General features: G+C 58.3%; 1 protein-coding gene across 9 annotated transcripts in view; it reads right to left on the reverse strand.

Annotated features, from left to right (window-relative positions):
- The window catches only part of BIN1 (bridging integrator 1), a 59,400-nt gene extending 41,026 nt beyond the window's left edge, over window positions 1–18,374 (reverse strand). For all 9 annotated transcript variants that reach the window (XM_030800900.1, XM_030800899.1, XM_030800895.1 and 6 more), the window contains exon 1: window positions 17,852–18,374. In XM_030800900.1, the coding sequence (XP_030656760.1) occupies window positions 17,852–17,935 (84 nt within the window). In that variant the 5' untranslated portion in view covers window positions 17,936–18,374. The remainder of the gene's footprint in view (window positions 1–17,851) is intronic.
- Between the last annotated feature and the right edge of the window lie 2,312 nt (window positions 18,375–20,686).

Genomic DNA, 20,686 nt, shown 5'->3' on the forward strand with positions numbered 1-20,686 from the left:
CTCCCAGGCTGGCGCATGTGCACACTTCAGAAGCGCAGTGGGGCAGGGCGCCTGTTCAGAAGCTGACTGCACTGACCCAGGTGGGAGGCAAGGGGACTGTGTGATCTGAGCTACTAGAGGGAAGGGGCGGTCATCACCTGAGATGGGGACATGTATTGGGGTAACAGCTGGGGGTCACAGTGAGTTTGCAGTGCCCAGAGATGTCCAGGAGGAAGGTGCGGACACAGTGGCCAGGAACCCTGGGGTGGACTGGACACACCCCACCGTCAGGTTTCTATCACACCCCAGCCCCACCCACCTGCCCCTTAGTCCTTCCCACTGCCCACTCTGGATGACCAGCTCAGGGCATCTAGTCTGGGCAGCTGGCCAGGGACCCCTTCTGGTAGGAGACACTGCTGGGGCAGAAGGTGCCGGGAGCAGGCCCAGGCTGTGCAGCCCTGGGCAGGTAAGCTCACCTCCCTGACCTGCTGGGTCTCACCACTTAGTCAGAGCCAAGAACTCCCTCAAGGGTGTTTAAGGGTGAAGTATGATCATGTAGGTAAGAGGGCCCAGCCGCTGGCACTGGATTCCCCCCTGCTCCCCCTACCCAGGGCTGAAAGTTCCTGCAGTCTTCCCACCCTAGTCCCCAATGCCCTACTCCCCCAACCCCCAACCCACACAAGCCTTCCCCGCACCTGCTGCCCAGTGCACCTGCTCCTGTGGCTCACAGTCCACTGCAGCATGGCCAGTTCCTTGGAACAGCATATACCAACCACCACCCTTCCTCTCTCCAATCAAGCTCTCCTCTGCAGCCTCCTTGCCTGCAGCTCTGCAGGGAACCTGCAAGCCACCCCATTACCCTGGGCCCCTTTGGGAAAAGGGTAAACCAATAAAAGGCCCCATGGAAATCAACCAAACAGCTGAATATAGTGGCCATCGCAGGAAGGCCAGCCTGGTGCAACCCGCTGTGGCCACACGCAGAGCCCTGATGGGCCTCGCTACTACTCCACATCCCAGTGCCACCCCCACAGGCCGTCAGCAAGGGCATGGCCGCGGGACATCAGTGACACAGGGTGACCCTCCATCACTTCAGTTGTGCTGGGTGGGGCTCGCTGAGGACAGCCTGTCTCCACAGGCACGCACTCCACCCTTGGCCCCAGCCCTCCACCCACCTATCCCTCCACACAAGTGTGGGTGCTATTCTCAGCCCAGCTCCAGGACGCTGGCCATAAACACAGGGTGGAATCTGCTTCTCCAGCCCACCCACCTCCCACCCTCATCACCTGCTTCCTGAGCTCAGTGGGGGAACAGCCTGTGCTGGGAGAAGCAGAGCACCAGCCCAGCCCCAGCCAGGGCACAGCTGTGGGTGGGGGGCGGTGACAGCTCTCCAGTAGCCAGGGCAGGGGAGGGGGAAGGTCTGGCCAGCATCCACCCGCCCTGGGGCCAAGTGAAGGTCTGAGCTGGGTGGGAGGGCAACCGGCCACGGGTCACCACACACTCAACAGTCTTCATTAGGAAACTCTGCCTCCCTAGCAATGCCAGGCTATGCTGGCCCTTCCCATCACCTCCTCCAGGCAGCCTTCCCCGTCTCCACTCCAGGCACAGGGGCTGACTTGTTCTTCTAGATGCCTTCAGGTTCTTACACATCTGTTTCTGTCTGAGAAGCTCAACCTAAACATGCAACCAGGCTATTCATTCCTTAATCAAAATCCTCGGTTTCTACATCTATGACACTGGAACTAGTAAATGGTGCCTATGGGAGGTATGTGTTTATCTCAAACACATCATTGATATTACTTCAAACAGTACTGTTGTCATTTCTGCTATTCAAAGGAGTGAATGCCCAGAGTCAGCTTTAGATAGCACCCACCCAGAAGTGCCCACTGAGGCACCAACAGGCACCCCACGCAGCACAGTACTGAGGAGGCTGCCCTCACCCCAGCCCCGGGGCATTCTCAGGCCTTCCTCTGCCCAGTGCTGTTCTAGGGGCTTCCCTGCCTCACCCTGGCCTGTCCAGCATGCCCTGCCCCTCCACACAAGTGTGAGTGCTGTTCTCAGCCACAGGGGCTCCCCCTCTTTGCAGATGCAGAAACAAAAGCCAAGGCTGGCAGGTTCTGAGTCCCAGAGAAGAGGAGAATGGACCTACTTCGAGTCCAAGGCTGATTCCACTGTATTTGGCCCCAGAAGTAGGAAACCAAGGCTGGAGGAAAGTTGGGAAGGAACCAGAAGGGGACGAGGTGTTTGATCAACAGGTAATCAGATCAAGAATAAGGGCTGGCTGACCAGGCGTGGTGGTTCATGCCTATAATCCCAGCACTTTGGGAGGCCAAGGTGGGAGGATTGCTTGAGGCCAGGAGTTCAAGACCAGCCTGGGCAACATAAGGAGACCCCATTTCTACAAAAAAGATTTTTTTTTAATTAGCCAGGTGTGGTGGCATGCACCTGTGGTCCCAGATACCCGGGATGCTGAAGCAGGAGAATCGCTTGAGCCCAAGAGTTGGAGGCTGCAGCAAGCTATGATTGTGCCATTACACTCAGCCTGGGTAACAGAGCAAGACCCTGTCTCAGAAAAACAACAAAAGAATAGGGGCTGGTGGGTGGGGGGAATGGAACGGAGAGCCAGAGGGGACAAGAACATGCAGAGGAAGTCACGTGGCTACCCCTGCCCTACCCCATGGCCCCTACCTTTGGCCCTGCCCCCAGCCTTGCCCCTTCCCCAGGCTCTTGGCCCAGCTCTCCGCCTGGCCCCTACCCCACATGCCACCCTCCACCACACCCCTACACCCTCCCTACCCCCTATCCCTGCCGCTGCCCCTGCCCCAGGCCCTGGCAGGTGGAATGAACATTCAGGGGAGCAGAGAGGCTCCGGGCTTCCTCCCCCTAACCCTGCCCGTCCTGTGCTGTGTGGCAAGAAGGAGTGGAATGAGATAAATATGAAGGACTACAGGGACATGGATGTGGGGGACAAAGGCACTGCCCACCCAAATAAGGATGTCAGCACACAGTGGGACAGAAGTGGACATAGCCCAGCCCCACCCTAATGGGCTGTGTGACTTCAGCAGGTGCCATCCCTCCCTGGGCATAATCCAGGTCCCACTAACCTTAGAGGGAGGTAACAAGAACAACAGGGCCCAGAGAGGCTGACCGCTGCTCAGCGGGCTGCCCCGTGTGGGAGGCAGTGCTGCTGACTAAAGGCCCCGAGCACCTGCCCGCAGTCCCTAGCACCACCAGGCTCAGCCCTGAGGCCAGCCACCAGCTCAGGGGCATGCTGCAGGGGGCAGCAAGGGCCTCCCACTGACCCGCAGCCTTGGGCAAGTCACTAGCCTTCCAGAGGATCAGCCCTGCAGTCCCAGTCATCATCTAGAACGGTCCCCAGAATGTGCCCAGGTCCCTTCACTAACACATCCAGGCCTCCTCCAAAGCTCCCTGGGAAGGGCCAACACAGTGCAGTGCACTTGGGAAGGGGAGGCAGGGACCCCATGCAGGAGAGAGGACAGAGGTCCCAGAAGCCACAGACCACACCTACACCCCCTGTGCCCGAAGGGAAGAGGAGCTCCTCCTGCACTGTCCCCTCGTCCCCCAGGGCTCTCTCCACCAAAAGCAGCACAGTTCAACAGTAAGGGGCTGAGTAGACAGAGGGGCTAATCCCTCTTAAAAAAAATCCCAGGAGGGAGCCAAAGGAGTGGGGCACAGCCTGGGGGCCCCCCACAGATGCCAGGTCAGCCCCCGGCCACCCCCACGCTAGGGCTGTCCACAGAGAGAGGGGTCAGGGCAGGAGGGCAGAAGGGGAAGTGGGGGCTTACAGTATCACCTGGAGCCTGGCCCCCACAAGGCCCTGTCGGGGCTCAGAACACAGCACCCCAAAGTGTGGTGCTGTGGCTCACCGCAGACTCTGAACAAAGGGCATGTGAAAGGCCTCAGGGGTAAGCTCTCTGGGACCTTCTCCTGCCCTTCTGTCTCTCTCCCCTCTTTTTCCCTGCCCAGGTAAGTCATCAAAACTGGAATTTTTGTTTCCCAAGGTGAAGCATAAAGACCAAAACCCCTTTTCCCCAAAGCCAGCCATGAAACCCAGAGAGTTCACTCTCTCCCACTCCCTTCACCCCTGAAGACCCTCATTCCACAGAGGTCCTGCACTCTATGTGGGAGGAAGCCACACAACACAGAGAGGCTGGAAAGAAGCTGAGCCGACAGGCCTTGCTGGGTTCCCCCTCGGACTGTCACCATTAGGTCACACCCGCTGTCCCGTCACATGTCTACACGGCTGTCCATTCCTCACCAACTTATGCCTGAAAACAGACAGTTCTCTCTGGTCCTTGCGTCTTCATTGTTGAAGGCTCCCGTGTCATGTAAAATGGTGATTAAAGAAATGTGTTGCTTTGCCCTTGGAAACCTGTCTTTCGTTAGAGCGGTGTCAGCTGTGGCCCTTATGATGGGTGAGAACTATATCACACGTTTCCGCCCCTGCCATTCTCTCTGGACAATCCCCTCCCCTTCCTTCCTTCCCAAGGCCTCAAGCCCTACCATCTGGATCCTGAGCTAGGCCTGGACTCCCTGGACTCCTCCAGTGCTGGGGGGCCCAGGCCTAGACTCAGACGGGACGGCCCTAGAGGATACACACGGAGGGCATGGGTGCAGCTGGACACCCCCCACTGGCCTAAGGCCCCGCTCCCCACCCTGGAGCAGGGCTAGTCCACGAGCCGGCACCCCGACCTTCAGGGTCCTTGTGTGTGAAATGGAGATACCTGTTCTCCCGTTTAATCCTCATGACAACCCTCCCACGCAGGATACTATCCCACCTCACAAAAGGGGACACTGAAACTTGGAGGGGAAGTAACTTGTTCAAGGTCAAAGCACTTAGGAAGAGCAGAGCTAGGATTTGAACCTGGGGCTCTGAGACTTGAAAATCATATTCTTTCCACCTTGCTGCATTGTGTAAGGTGTTTGCAAAGCCTTATACAAAGGCTTTTATCCTCTGAAGCCTCACACGCCAATTCACTTGTCACTGTGTGCCTACTATGTGCCAGAAGCCAGGAACACAGGCACGATGGGTCTAGCCTCCCCCTTCAGGATTGAGACCAGCAAGCAGCGCTATTAGCCCACTTTATGGAAGTCAAAAGGAGATGAGGAGGGAGAGCAGGAGCAGGAGCCTGGAGGCTCCCACTGCCTGCTAGCCAGGAGGCCAGTGCAACCTGGAAGCTCCAGGTCCCTCTCTCCCTCCCCGCATGGCTCAGGCACACAGTCTAAGCACTGGAGTGGCGCTGAGCCGACTGCAGACTGTGGGGAAGGCCTCCCTAGTCTCTCGCAGCGCAGCAGGCAGGGTGACCCGCAAGTGCAGTGGCACAAAGCCGGACGCTGGCATCAGGTTCTGTCCTTGCTGTGATCGGGGCTCCCACAGTGCTGACTCAGCTCCCCCTGCCCGGCCCTGCAGCCCACACCCATTCCTCAGGGAGGCTTCTGAAGTCGGCCCCAGGCCAGACCAGCCCAGGATCAACAGACCCTGCCCACTAGCCCCCAGGTGGTGCTGCCCCCAATGCCCTCAGGGAAGGACCCCCTCAACTGGGGCCTCCTCCAGGCCCATGGTTCACCAGACCAGGAGGACAGGGTGGGCGGGTCAACTCGGGGAAGGCGGTGACATTCCAGCTCAGCCAGGCTGCCTTCCAGGACAGGCTGCTTCACTGAGTCCTTGCAGGGAGATGGGGACACAAATAAATAAACTCCTGGCTTGGTTTATATTTCAGAAAAAGAACAAGATTTGGGTCCTGTCCCAGGTTCAGCAAATGCATCCAATTAATTGTGGATTCTGTTTCTCAGTTTAGAACAAGAGTCAGCTCATTCCTCGTCCTGGAGTCCCCTCCCAAACCACTAACATCCCCCAGGATCCCTGCAACTTTTTCTTCGTGGGAGGTGGGAGGTGTGCTTCTCCAGAGCACAGTCAGGCCAGCTTCATTCAAATCTGATCCTCCCAGGTCCCTGGATTCCTGTGGGTACCCAGGTCCCCTGCACCACGCCTCCCTGGTGGGGTCACTGGTGGATCTCAGGAGTATGGAAATCCCAAGGTGAAGGGCCCAGCTCTGTGGGTTCACCTTCCCTCTGGTGTGCCAGCCTCCTGGAGCCACCCAGGGGCCCCACTCCCACCCCCAAACATATGCCAGGTGTTCCCCCAACAAAGGCAGCCCCCACACTGATTTTCATTTGAAGACAATGAAGACATCCACACCTTAACAGTCCCTTCCAAGCTCTTCTTACCGCCTCCTTCCCACTCCCTGGACTCGGGGATGGGGGTGGCAGTGCCTGGGAAAGGCCAACTTGGGGCCAAGTCTGAGGCCCAGGAGGGAGGGAATCCCAGAGTTTCTCCAGCCTCTGTTCTCATCTGCCAGATGGGGCCATAGTTTGGTCCCACCTACCTCACAGGGCACAGAGAGAAACAAATGGAAAGCAGCGGGTGTGATGGTTCTTAGTAAATTACATAATGCAACAGAGGTGCAATGGCTCTGCCCCCCTGAACCTTCCAGACCCAGCCGGACCCAGCAGGAACCCAGCTGCTGCCATTCTCACTCACAGGAGTCGGGAGTTCACCTTGTTTTGCTGAGAGAGGAGTCTCCCACTTCCCAGTTCCCAGGTGGGCACACTGAGGCTTGGTGGCCCACCTGGAGCCTGTGGTCTTCCACTACACAGCAGGTTCCTCCAGTAAGCCAGTGAGTGAATGAATAAATGATGCCAGACCCTCTCCTCCACCCCCAGCTCTGTGCCCCTCATCTGGCCCCTCCAACCTCGGCCCCACCCTCTTTCGCCCTCTCCTCCCCATTCCGTCAGGGTCTAAGTCAAAGGAGAGCTGACTTCTGTCCCGGGGAGGTGAGACCATCAGCTCCCAATATAGCTTTTTCAGCCTCTACAGATGGTGGGGAGAGAATGGCGGGGAAGCTCACTGAAGTTCACTTTCAAGACACCTGTCATAAGCACAGACAACAAGCTCAAAACACAAAAGCCAGAATGATGCCTATGGGCTGTCATGAGATGCTCCCCGGGAAAGAGCGTTTGCATCACCCACCAGGGAGGGCAGAGCTGCGTGCTTCCCCCATACATCCTCCCGGACCCTCCAACAAGCCCTGGGCAAGTGACTTGCCCAGCGCCACACAGCGGGGGAGCGGCCCCAAGGGGATGAATTCCTTCCTCCCTACATCCTAACTTTCCTCTTCCCCTTTCTCTCATTCAGTGTCTCCCCTCCCTTTGCCCATCTGCCTGTGATCCCAGGGTCCAGCTCCAAGCTCCATCCGCCCCATCACCTGCATCTGGCCCCTGACACATAATTAGACGGCTCATGCCACTTCAGGCCAGAGAAAAAAGGGGAGCTGCCATGGGCCAAATGGATAGGAGGCCAAAGACCCTCAAGGGGTCTTTCCCACCCAGGCCTCTCTGTGCCATTAGGGCCCCGGCTTGCTCTGGACTCAGGCATCTTGGCCGCCGTCCCAGGGAGATGGCGAGCTGAGCAAAGGTCCAAAGAAAGTAGCAGCAGCTGTTGGAAAAAAGGGCTGGGCTGGCAAAGGCTCTCCCGGCACCCACTCCTGCCAGCCCTGTGGTTCCAACAAAGCTTCTCCAGCCACGGGCCTGGTGGAAACCCCTCGCTGCCAGCCACTGCCCCCATCTCCATCCACACAACAGAGACTGCGGCGTCATTCACATTACTGTGCCCACTCCCCATTCGGGGGTCTGCCCTGGAGCCAGGGGTCCCCACAGCTGGTAGGACCACTCCTCTGAGGCCCCTCCCCAGCTCTGACCCAGCTCTGGAACAAAAGGACCCCCATGGCCATCCCAGTCAATGGCCTGGCCACACAGGGCCGTGAATACAGGGGCGCCCTAAAAAGGGTAAGTGGATCCACTGATAGACCTGCCAGCCGCCAGCTCTCCAGGCCCAGCAGCGTCAGCCCTCCAGGCCCAGCAGTGTCACCCCTCCAGGCCCAGCAGCAGCGTCAGCCCTCCAGGCCCAGCAGCGTCAGCCCTCCAGGCCCAGCAGCGTCAGCCCTCCAGGCCCAGCAGCGTCACCCCTCCAGGCCCAGCAGCAGCGTCAGCCCTCCAGGCCCAGCAGCGTCAGCCCTCCAGGCCCAGCAGCGTCAGCCCTCCAGGCCCAGCAGCGTCACCCCTCCAGGCCCAGCAGCGTCACCCCTCCAGGCCCAGCAGCAGCGTCAGCCCTCCAGGCCCAGCAGCGTCAGCCCTCCAGGCCCAGCAGCGTCACCCCTCCAGGCCCAGCAGCGTCACCCCTCCAGGCCCAGCAGCGTCAGCCCTCCAGGCCCAGCAGCGTCACCCCTCCAGGCCCAGCAGCGTCACCCCTCCAGGCCCAGCAGCGTCACCCCTCCAGGCCCAGCAGCGTCACCCCTCCAGGCCCAGCAGCGTCACCCCTCCAGGCCCAGCAGCGTCACTCCTCCAGGCCCAGCAGCGTCACTCCTCCAGGCCCAGCAGCATCAGCCCTCCTGGTGTCACCCTGGGCTGTGCAGCAGGTGGAGAAGCAGGCATGCATGGGACAGGGCAGGTACAGGATGTTTTCCACCTGCCCTTCCAGTGACAGGTGTCACCTGGCCCCTGTGTCCCCAGCCCTAACAGGGGTGGACTCCAGGCCCAAGCCCTGCCCCAGACCCTGGGCGTGGCTGGATTCCAATCTGGCCCAGGCCACTCCTTCTGGAGACTCCAGGCTCATCCCCTCACCCGAAACCCAGGACAATTAAGATACAGTCCTTGGCTGAGGCCAGACCAGGAGACAGAAGGACAGTTCAGGCAACACGTGAGGAGGGAAGCTGAAGAGCCCAGGGCAGAGCCTGCCTCTCCCAGGGGCCCCAGGCTACAGCCCAGGCCCAGCCTCTGCCCATCTTCTCAAACTCAGGCCCTGAATGGGCCCTGACAAGCACTGTTCCCGCTGCCATCCGAGCATCTCTCCCCACACTACCACCTGCCTCCTTTGCCCTCCGAACTTGGCTCAGGTTCTGAGGAGCCTTCCCTGACTGCCAGGGCCTGAGGGGAAGCCCCTCAGGCTCCAGTGCCCTCCCCAACCCACAGTCCTGGGATGCGTGCTGCGTGCAAGGCTGGGAGCTCCTGAGAGCAGGGACCCACAGTGGGCAGGCCACAGACAACAGAATGACTAAGGGTGTAAATGCGAAGCCATCGCAGCCTCTACCCAAGTGATCTGCAGGCTCCTCGGGGGACTTCATTCAGAGTAAGAAGTTGACCCACAAAACAAGGACCATATTTCAGGGGCCAGCAGGGATGCCCCAGGGGCCCTGAGGATGGGGAGGCCTGCAGGGAACGGAAGGCCTGAGCTCCACAGACCCTGGTAGTGATAAATCCTTCCCCCACCCCCAACCCAGTCCCGTGGCAGCTGCTGCAGCCACCCACTCACTCCCCATAACAATCCGGGCTCAGCCTCCCGACACTGCGGCCTTCACACTGCAGAGGGGAGATGTCTGCAGGCTGGAGGCAGCAGTGGGGACTGGGCATAGTATGCGGTCACGAACGCCCACTCCCAGGGGCACCACAGGACAGTCCTCGGTGCCCCAAGGCCACTGTGGCCCCAGGCTCCAAGGCCCAACCGCCCTACCCCCACACCCCATGCTGTTGCTGTGACCCCAGTCCCACCCCACCTGCTGTCGCGCTTGGGATCTGGGTCATGACTGGGGCTGAAGGTGCAGGCCTGGGAAGCAGAGGGAAGAGCCTTTGCAAAAAGCCAGCAAAATGTGTCCAACGACAGCAGCTCTCACAGTGATGTCTGGGTCCAGCAAATCACACTGAACCCCCAGTCAGCACTGCCCAGTACTGCTGTCACCTGAAAGCTTTCTCTTATAGGACAGCCCCCTGCAGAGGACTGAGGCCAAGCCCTATTTGGCATCTGGCCTAAAATCAAGCAGGACTCCTCGGCTGCGCCCGGGCCAATCACAAGAACCCCATTCGTGGGCACCAAGCACTACAGCCACCAGCTCGGGTTAGGCCCCGCCACAGGCCTGAGCAACTGACCACGGCTGCTTTACCACAGGGGAGTGTGATGAGGAGTGATCCTGGGTCCCTCCAGGGTGGCCGTGGCAGCGTGGGATCTGCACCCACTAGCCTAGCCCCAACCTAAATCCTGCAGACACAGCATCCCTCCCCCTCCCACCCTGCACCCTCAAACCCAGGGAGCCTCCAGGGCCTCTGCCAGCCATCAGTGCTGTCTCTCCACTGCCTGAAGAATCCATGCAGCCACATGTGCAACAAGTATGCACCTACTGTGAGCCAAGCTGAGGGAATGAGATGCCTTGGTGACCACAGGGACCAGAGACACATGGGCCTGCCTGGGTCAGGAAGCAAAGCAAAGTGCCCAGAGCATGGGTTTCCCCCCAGGAAGTCTTCCCAGGGTGCGTGTGTGTGCGTGGTAGTGGGGGCAGTGTCAGCAGCATGGTTCTTTCCCCCCCAGGAACATTAAAAAACAACTAGTATGACCATCATCTCATTAAAAAATACTGTAGCAATAACAGAAACAAAATTAGAGGGATGTAAGCTTTATTTTTATTTACTTATTTATTTATTTGTTGAGACAGAGTCTCACTCTGTCGCCAAGCTGGAGGGCAGTGACGCGATCTGGGCTCACTGCAACCACCGCCTCCTGGGTTCAAGCAATTCTCCTGCCTTAGCCTCCCAAGTAGCTGGGATTACAGGTGCATGCCACTACATCTAGCTAATTTTTGTATTTTTAGTAGAGACAGGGGTTCACCATGTTGGCCAGAATGGTCTTGATCTCTTGACCTCGTGATCTGCCCGCCTCGGCCTCCCAAAGTTGTGGGGTTACAGGCGTGAACCACTGCGCCTGACCTTTTTTTTTGAGATGGAGTCTCGCTCTGTCGCCCAGGCCAGAGTGCAGTGGTGTGATCTCAGCTCACTGCAACCTCTGCCTTGCGGGTTCAAGCGATTCTACTGCCTCAGCCTCCCGAGTAGCTGGGATTACAGGCACCACCACCATGCCAGGCTAATTTTTGTATTTTTAGTAGAGACGGGGTTTCACCATGTTGGCCAGCTCTGGTCTAGAACTGCTGACTTCAGGGGATCCACCCGTCTCGGCCTCCCAAAGTGCTGGGATTACAGGCATGAGTCACCGCGCCCGTCCAAGAGTGTTCTTTTAGACTGGAATAAACTGGAGACGGCTTCTACTATTTGGGAAAAAACACACAGCGCAGGGTCCTGTCTGTCCTCATTTGCGTCCCATCTCTGGACTTGCACCTAGAAACCCCAGGTGTTCCCATCACCCCAGAGTCTACCACACACTCCGAAGTGCAAGCCTAGAGCCCAGGTGGAGCTGAGGGGCCGACAGGGGACCCAAGTCTTGTTAAACAGGGGAAGGTCTTGGGGACCAAAGTCTGTCACAGTGACACCCCTTCCCCATCAGGGCTTTATGCAGGGAGTCTGCTGGATGCCTCCATCTCATTTGCTTGTCTCCAAGGCCTTGCCCCAGGCCAGACCCCGCTACTGATCCTACTGACCACAAGGGAAGTGGAAGCCCAGACAGCCCACTGGGGAGTCACACAACCACTCCAGCTTCAGTTTCTTCCTTTGTGGATAGGACGTATAACACTCTCACCTGTCCGCAGCGATGATGGCATGCAGCCGGTATGCAGGAAACAATGCCATTATGTTTAAGTTAATATTTGACAAAGGCTTCCCTGGCGCAGGAAGAGCCTGCCTTTCTCTCCTCGGCTCCCCAGCCCTGACCCCTGTCAGCCCTTGGCAGGTCCACAACCCTGCGGCCTCTTTAGGAGGTGGCAGCTTCTCAGAAGCCCGGGTGCTGGGCCTCTTCCACAGCACAAGAAGAGCAGTAGGCCGAGTCCCTCCAGTGGTCTCCGCAGGAGCAGAAGCTGGAGCCCCACCTGATCGGGCAGCCTCTCCAGCACGTTTCCATTTCGTCTTCACCACAGCCCCAGCGGCAGAGATCATGACCCCTGTTTCAGATGAGGAAACTGGGATTCCAAGAATTCAGTGAGACTTGCCCAAGGGTAGAAATGTGCGGGGGAAAGACTCAAACTCAGCTGTCTAGAGCTTTCTACCGCACCCAGAGTTGCTGCCTGGCATGAGAATCTTACAAGTGGCCCTGGGCAGCAAAGGCCATCTTTGATGCCCTCCTCCTCTCCTTTAGCAGCCCCTCCTGCCTCCCCCATCCTCCATTCTGGGCAGGAGCCCCTGCCCACCTGCCCTGCACAAACACCCAGCGAGGCTGCACATCTGCACTCTTAATCCTAAAAGGAGGCTTGCCAAAGAGGCAGCTTTAGGAAAACACAACAAACCAGGGTGGCATCCAACAGGAAGCCATCCTCCCGTGGGTGCCCCTCACCTGGGACGGGAGCTGCCCACCTGCCTCTCTCCACCCGATCCACTTGCTGTGTGAGCTCCCACAGTCACGTCCACACCTCAATCCTCAACCCAGCACACTCCTCCCACATGGGACACATGCAGAAAGTCCTGAGGGCAGGCGAGTCCCTGCCTCACCACCCCTCTAAGCACCTGCCACTATACTTGGTGGCTTCTTCACCATCTCTCCTGGTGAGAATATCAGCTCCAGGAGAGCAGGGGCTTAGTTCTGTTGACTCCTGGGTCCCCACTCCCTAGAACAGTGCCCAGTGTATGGTGGTGCTCAATATTTGTTGCATGAATAAAGGAATGAATACACAAACTTCATCATATGCCAGTGGTGAAAAGTTAAGCCCAGAGACAGGAAAAAACTTACAGTTTATGGTGGGAGTAGTCAAGATTCACTCTAAAGCTGTCTGATTCCCAAGCCCCAACCCTCCACCCCTGTACGCTGCACCCACACACATGCATGCACGTACACTCACTGCCCCGGGTCTGTGAGCGTCATAAGCCTGATCAGCCCCAGGCTCAGGAGGGATTAGCTGTCTATAGAGGCCTGTAATGGACACTCTGGGGACAGGGGTTAGGAAGTGGGGCCATGCGGGAAGAGGGTGCCCCATGTGGGCTCAAGATGCCGCTCTGCCACAGAGCTGGCATTCAACGAACACTTGCTATGCCCCAAGCACGTGCCTAGGGCTTTACTTTCCACAACACATGTGTGAAGAGGAACCGTTCTTATCCCCTATTTGATACATGAAGAAACAGGGCTCAGGAAGGGTCCGCAGCACGTCGGGGAATCCCAGAGCATGTGCACGCTCTGCTGTTCCTTACAGAGATATGAGGACAGAGGGCCTACCTCCAAGGGTAGGACTCAGGGATTCTAGAACCTCAGGGACAGTCACACAGCTCGTAAGGGACCAGCTGGGCCGGACGCTGAGTCCAGGGGCAAGGACCTGGTCAGATGCCAGTGAGAAGGGAGCCCCGATGTGGTGATCTTGAAGAAGGCGCAGAGAGTTCAAGCCTCAGCTTCTCCGAGAATCCTTGGGATCCATAGATCTTCCTGGCCTTCACAACTTCATGACATCTGGAGGGAATCTACCACCCAGGCACCCCTTCTCTTCAGAGAGCTGGCATCTTCAATGTCCTCACCCCTCTCTCCACACCTTGGACCATGCCTGCACCTCCTGGAATGCTTTCTCCTTCCCCATGCCCCATGCAGCCTACCAAGCTCCCTTTCTGTGTCTCCCTGGACAAGTAGCCTGTGCCTGGCTTGGTCCCTGTATGAGCCAGAAGGCTGTACTCAGGTCATCCAGGGCCCCTGGGAGATTGGGGAAGTCTAGAAGCCATGCTTCCAACCTCCCAAGCCACATGCCTTTACCGAACACCCAAGAACCCCCACACACCTGGGCCCACCCACAGAAGATGCCCAGCTCAGAAGCCTTCCCTGCAGGGTGAGATGAACCATCTACATAAGTAACTCGGGTCCAGGGGAAGCTGAGACTGGAGAGATACAGGAAGAGCCTGAGCAAGTTCAGAGGGAAGAGGCCCAGAGCAGGGAGGTACAGACAGAGACAGAGAAAAAGACAAGACAGCAGTCGGCAGGGAAGAACCTCAGACATTCAAGGACAGAAGGACAGAGATGGGCTCCAAGATGGACAGAGATGGAAATGTGGGTAGAAGGGGGCAGCTTTGTGCTAGGGCCTGGGAAGGGGGCGGGACCCCTGCAAAGTCAGTGGCCAAGGTGAGGAGACCAGGGCCTCTGGGTGGGCTCCCAGTGCCGTCACTGAGGGCCTGGGTGACTTGGGCAGGTGGCTGGGCCTGCCTATGCCCCCATTGTCCTTTCTATTACAGGGACCATGCACCCACTCTCCGGTGTAGCATTGCTGCTTCTAAGGTTGCTGCAAAGATAAGGCTTGGTGTACAGGCCTGGCTCCTCCGGAGGAGGCTAAGGTGGCTACTGCGTGAGGAGACCTTGACCATGCAGCTGAGCATAGTGCAATTCATGGCCATGCATCAAGGCTCTAGGAATCGCCACCATTGCACCTTCCTTTAGCGAGCCTCTTCTCGGCATGTCAGCGCTGTGCTGTGCACTGACAACCCTGGGCCCTCCCTCCGCCCAGCTGGCCCTCCCCACTGTCCAGCCTGCACCCCTCCAGCATGCTCAAGACCTTCCCGGGAGGGAGGGACAGCGTGCACACTCCCACCCTGCCAGAGCCTTCCTCCTGTGCTGTCAGCCCAGCGCGGCCAGAGCAAGGCCCAGCTCCGTCAGGCCGGCTCCATGAGGACTCCCAAGCTATGGGCCTTCAGGGGCCAGCAGGCCAGATCCCCACCCCTTCAGCTGTCCTTCTCCCCAGGCGCCCCATCCCACGAGGGGCCCAGCCTGCCAACCTCTAATCCTCCCCGTCATCTGACCCAGGCTCCACCCTACATTGGCTTTGCCTAGCCACCGTTCTGAGGCCCAAAAATGGACACAATCATTTATAGAGGGTTCGACAAGCCAAACGCAATGGGAAGATGACCTCACGGCGCCCACAGGCTCAAGCTCCCAGCACACACAGTGCACCCCAGGCATTCCGGGGGCAGTGGCCAGGGGGCCAGGAGCAATGGTGCCATGCTGGCAGGCCCTGGCAACCCTTCCAATTTATTCTCATACCCTCCTCACACCAAGGCCACAGGCCATGGGACCTTCAAGAAAAAGCTCCAGACAGGCCAGAGCCACATGCACCCTGCCTGAGACAGCATTGGGGTGGGGCTCAGCCCAGGAGGCACCGGGCCTGTGTCCAGGCAGGATTTGATGAATGAGTGACGGCAGAGAACAAACAACACAAATCAATCCACCATCAGCCTGCGTCGGGCCCAAATCCCTTGTTCAAAAACATTCACTAAGCACCGACTGGGGCCAGGTAACATCCTCAATGCACACACCTGGATGTGCCCTGCCCTGCCCTGCCCTCAGGGAGCAGCCAGACCAGTGGTGGAGGCAGGAGAGTCAACAGGTAACAACAGTCAAAAAAGAGCTGGCTTGGGGACCCTAGGGCCCAGGGTACAAGAGTGCAGGCTGCCCTTGACCACACTGTCACCCTCACAGTCTGGATGTTTGGGCTGGAAGTGGATGTGGGAAGGCTGGGGGAGAAGGGTGGATGCAAGATACAGGCCCTTCTTCCTACACCAGGACGCCAGAACTTGCCCAGCCTCCCAGCACAGCTCCTGCCATCCTTGCTCAGGAAACACCTTCCTGTGGCCACAGGGAAACTGGAATTGCCCCATTACCCATTGATTTCACCAAGGCAAGGTAGGTATAGTGGTGGGGCTGCCTGTAAGACTAGGATTCCAGTTTCATTGACAGTGGGAGTTAGATGCGGCACGGATCACCAACAAAAGACACTGAGGATGACCCTCCAGTGATGGCACAGACTCTACAGGAAGGCACACACCAGAGGCTGCTATGGGTTGAGGCATGGGGCTTCCTGGGAGCAGGGCCTTTATCCCAAAGGGAGGGGAAGGCTACTTTCAGAGACCTGGCCTGGATGCCTGTCGTGATGGTCATGCTGCCTTGGTTTCTGATGGGGGGAGGGTCCGTAACTAGTCTCCGGCTGGCAGAGAGCATCTGGAACACTAAACTCCAGTCCCAGGAAGCCCGGCATGGGCAAGGTCAGCTGTTGGCCAAGACCAACATGCATAGCTGACCAGCTGTCAGCCAACTGCCCGTGGCCACAGAACAGGCGCTCAAGAGAGAGGCATGGTGGCTCAGGAGCTCAGTGATACATCACCACCTCCTTGGAGGGGACACAGCCCATGCCTACTGCCCCGAGAATGACATCAAAGATGCTGCTGCAGAGAAAAGACAACCAGGGCAAAGGGGACACACCAAGAGCCTTGGGGAGCCAGGAAGGGGTGGGACAACAGTGGGATGGGGGCAGGGAACGCATCTCAGCTAACCTCGCTTCCCATTCATCTCCCTGGACCTTTAGGTAAGGAAGCAGGCTCTGGCCCAGGGCTGCCTGCTCCAGGCACCCAGATGGATTACCCAGTCATGGCAGCCTGGAGCAGGGGTGACTGCATCTGTGCTGCCACCACCCCACCCCACAACCTGAAGTCTTCCCAGCCCCCAGCCAGCTATTCCTGGGGATTTAATCCCTCCCCCTCCTCCTCCTCCTGCTTCTCCTCCTCCCCCCCCCACCCCCGCTGGGGTCGGGGGTTGGGGAGCTGGGTCTGGGCAAATCTGGAGCTTGGCTGAGGGCCCTTCCTTCAATGCACACCCACCCACCTCCTTAGCCAGGAAACAGAGGGATGAGCAGTAGGACTCTGAGGGAGGTATGGGGAAGCTCTAGGCGCCCCCCTCTGCCCCCTCCCCCAGCAATCACGTGGTTGCATCCTTAGGGAGCCCGCAGGTCTCAGAAGCAAAAGTCATTGTTTATAAACAGACACCAGGCCTGGCAGGGGAAGGCCGGCCTGTCCCTGCGCCTCCACCCGGCGGCCGCGCAGCGGGTGGGAGAGGGGGCAGGCCTGGCCGCGGGGCACTGGGGGGCCACCCTGGCAGAAACACAGATTCTGCAATCTCAGATTTCAGAGTTGGAGTCGGCAGGGGAAGTGGCGTCAGCAGCTGGCGTGATCCAATTCAATAAACCAGAGGTGGCTTGGGATAGACAGCTGACCGGGTGCAGACCCCCGCCCCTCAATCCCTGCATTTCCTGCACGCTCTGGGCACCCTGGGAGGCCCCGGTTCCATCCCCTACTCCAGCTCTCCGCGAGGAGGGGTCGGGATTCCTGTGGCGCCTTCCACGCCCCTCCTCCAGGCCAGCTCCCCACCCGGCCGTGGGCTCCCAAAGCCAGTCCCGCCACCCGCTCCCCGGCCGCCGGAAACGCTAAGCCCCTGCTGGGGCGAGGGCACCTCCTTGCGGGGCTGGCTCCGGCTCCCGGTGGGGCCGGGCTGGGCGGGAGCTTCCAGGCCGCAGGAACCTCTCGGGAAAGGAAACCCAATCCCTCCTTCGGCCCGCGGAGAACGAAAGTGGAGAAGCAGTGGGAAGGAAGGAACTGCGGGTGCCGGTTCGAGAAGCAGCCTTCGGAGTCCGGGGCAATAGTGGCCCAGGGGGGCAGAGGGACATACTCCCTCTAGCCCCGAGCGCCGGCCCCGCCTGGGTTGCCTGCATGGGCCTGGAGAGCTGAGGGTCACCACCTGGCCTCCCAGCCTCCCGGCCCTTGGCCTCCAAAGCGGGTTAGCCTGGAGCGCGCACCTGAGAAGAGCCTGAAGCAGGGCCGGCCACTGCTGTGCAGCCGAGTCACGAAGGTGCAAAGCGGGGCCCTGTTCTGCCGCGGCCGGGTGTGGGGAGACAGAGGACGCAAATCTAAGAGGGCACCCAGAGCACCGGGGGACGCAGCCTGGGGACCTCGAAGCCCCTCGAAAGCGCTCCTCTAGAGGTAACAGCACCAGATCCTGGCGGAGGACAGGCCCCGGGGTCGGAGGATAGGGGGACAGGTGGCCGGGACTCCGCGGCGGCTGGGGCTCCGGCTCGCTCACCTTCTCCTGCGCGCGGGTGAGCTTCTTCTGCACGTTGCTGGCGATCTTTCCCGCCGTCACCCCCTTACTGCCCATTTCTGCCATCGCGGCGCAGGCCTCGCCTGGTGGCAGGGGCCGATCTCGCGCGGGGAGATATTGCGCGCCGCGCTCCCAGCCCCCAGCCCCGGCCGCGCGTCCAGACCCGCTGCCGCTCCACGCCGCGCACCCGACAGCGGAGCCAACTGACGGAGGCGGAGCGTGCGCCGGACGGGCGAGCGAGCCAGCGAGCGACGCGGGGACAGAGGGAGGGAGAGGGGAGGGGCCGGGCCTCAGGCCGCGGTCGGCGCCCCCCGCCAGCCCCCTCCGGACAATAAGCTGCCTTTTAAAGGGCCACTCCGGGCGCCGGCACTGCCAGGTCCGCGAGGAGGGAGGGGCGCGCGCGGCGCTGGGGCTGCGGCGAGCGGGACTCCCCTGACGCTCCAGCGACACCGCCCCGGGGCGGGGACTGATCCGCGGGCCTGGCGTCTTGGTCTTCCCCGCAAGCAGTAACCTCCGGCAACCCAGGAATGGAGACTAGGTGGAGGAGAGGAGTGCTTTCGAAATCAAAGAGAAAGTGCGGCGAAGGGGGTGCGGCCCTGAACAGAGGAGCTGCGGCCACAGGGAGAGCGCGCCGGGAGCCCCCTCCTTTTCCAGGGGCTCACCTCCCACCCGGTGCCCGACGCTCCGCCTCCTCCCAGCCTTCGGCGCTCGGGTTTTCGCCCGGATCCCCTAGGCGCCTCCGGGACATCTCCACATCTTTGCCTTCCGCGCCTAGCGCAGTACCAACCGGTGCTTGGTCTTCCCGTTCGCTAAAAATTTATTATAATAACAACAACCTAGCATTACTGAGTGCTTACTGTGTACTAAGTGACTTGACAGGCATTATTTCATTCGGTCTCCGTGGCCCTAGAGGTAGGTGCTATTACTGTTCCTACTTTACAACCACGGCGCCGGGATCAGGGAACGAGATCTCTGCCTCTATCTCCCAGGTGCTCCACCACCATACGCCGGGTTGTCTCCTACACCCGGCAGGAAGGAATGATTAATGATCATTATTCCTGGAGAAGATAAGGTTATTGCTAACCAGCTTTGCCAATAGACCAATGACACTTCTTGTAAGTTAATAAATACGTATTAAGTCTGCTGATACCCACCCCCATTCAGCAGCACTTTGCTGCCCCTGGAAATTTCTCAAGAACTGTTGATTGAGTTGAGCAGAGAGATTGGTCCCGCTGAAGAGGCCTAGACGTGCCTGGTGCACACACAGGAGCCAGGGCCAGGGCCTGCAGGACCCGCAGCAGTCAGAGGGGCAGAGCTGGCCAGGGCCAGAGGTCCCTGAGAGGCTTCCTGGAGGAACAGGAAGGGCTCTTGCAGACCACGAACCAAGCACTTTGTACAAACAGAGAAACCGAGTCCCAGGAATGAGTTCAGCCTGGGTTCACACAGGTCATTCCCTCTTCCCTGGAAGGCCCTCCTGCTCTTTCTCCGGCTACTCGGGGTTCTTCCACCACCGCTCAGTGCTGCCCCATGGCCCAGTGTGTTCATCTGTCCTCTTCCGGGCCTGTTATCATGATATCCCTCGGTATCCCACTGGGGACTGGTTCCAGCACATTCGTGGATACTAAAATCCAGGGATGCTCAAGTCCCTCATGTGAATTGACACAGTATCTGCATAGAGCCTACACAAATCCTCCAAAATACTTAAAATTATCTCTAGATTCTTGTAATAGCTAATACAATTTAAATACTATGCAAATAGTTGTTAATGCTGTATTTTTTTTTTTTTTTTTTTTTTTTTTTTTTTTTTTTTTTTTTTTTTTTAGACAGAGTCTCGCTCTGTCGCCAGTCTAGAGTGCAGTGGCGCGATATGGGCTCACTGCAACCTCCGCCTCCCGGGTTCAAGTGATTCTCCTCCGTCAGCCTCCTGAGCAGCTGGGACTACAGGCACGTGCCACCATGCTCAGCTAATTTTTGTATTTTTAGTAGAGACGGAGTTTCACCATGTTGGCCAAGATGGTCTCCATCTCCTGACCTCGTGATCTGCCCGCCTCGGCCTCCCAAAGTGCCGGGATTATAGGTGTGAGCCACCGCGCCCTGTCTTGTTTTTTATTTATATTATTTTATTGTTGTTGTCTTACTTTTTATTGTATTTTTCCAAATATTTTCAATCCACAGTTGGTTGGATCCATGGATGCCCAACCCACAGATATAGAGGGCTGACTGTATTCTTATTCTGCAGGAAGACAGACTGAGGCGCCGCTGATGTAGGTCACACAGACAGCAAATCATAAACAGAGATTCTGCATCAAGACTTCCTGCGCCGAAGCCCTCAAAAGCACCAAGCGCTGCATGAGTGAAAAGCATCTGTCAAAATTATTATAAACTCATGCCCGATTCGTGAGTCACAAAAGCAAAACCTACACAGTCTGGGCTTCTAAAGCAGCTTCGTCCTAAAAGCTCAACATGCTTTCAGCTCATGATCTCCTTCCTCCTCATTTTCTGTTGGTCGTTTTTCTAACCATTCTCTAAAAGCGATTTCTTCCAACACTCCTCTGAGGAAAGGAGGAAATGAGCAAAGTCAAATTGCATTACAGTCAGCCCCCAGGGAACAGTGGGAGATTCTGCTTCACTGGACTCTGGTGTTTCTAAATATCGCTTGACAGAAAAATTGGAAGCAACGGAAGTGTTCATTAGAGGGATGGGGTCAGCTGTGACAGCACAGCCACAGGAGGGGCCATTGGGAATCATTTAAAACAACCATTACCGAGACTCTGTAGCAACAAGAAAATAATGCTTAGGGCATAATTATGAAGGAAA

This window comes from Nomascus leucogenys, chromosome 20, assembly GCF_006542625.1.
Source record: "Nomascus leucogenys isolate Asia chromosome 20, Asia_NLE_v1, whole genome shotgun sequence".
Taxonomy (NCBI): domain Eukaryota; kingdom Metazoa; phylum Chordata; class Mammalia; order Primates; family Hylobatidae; genus Nomascus; species Nomascus leucogenys.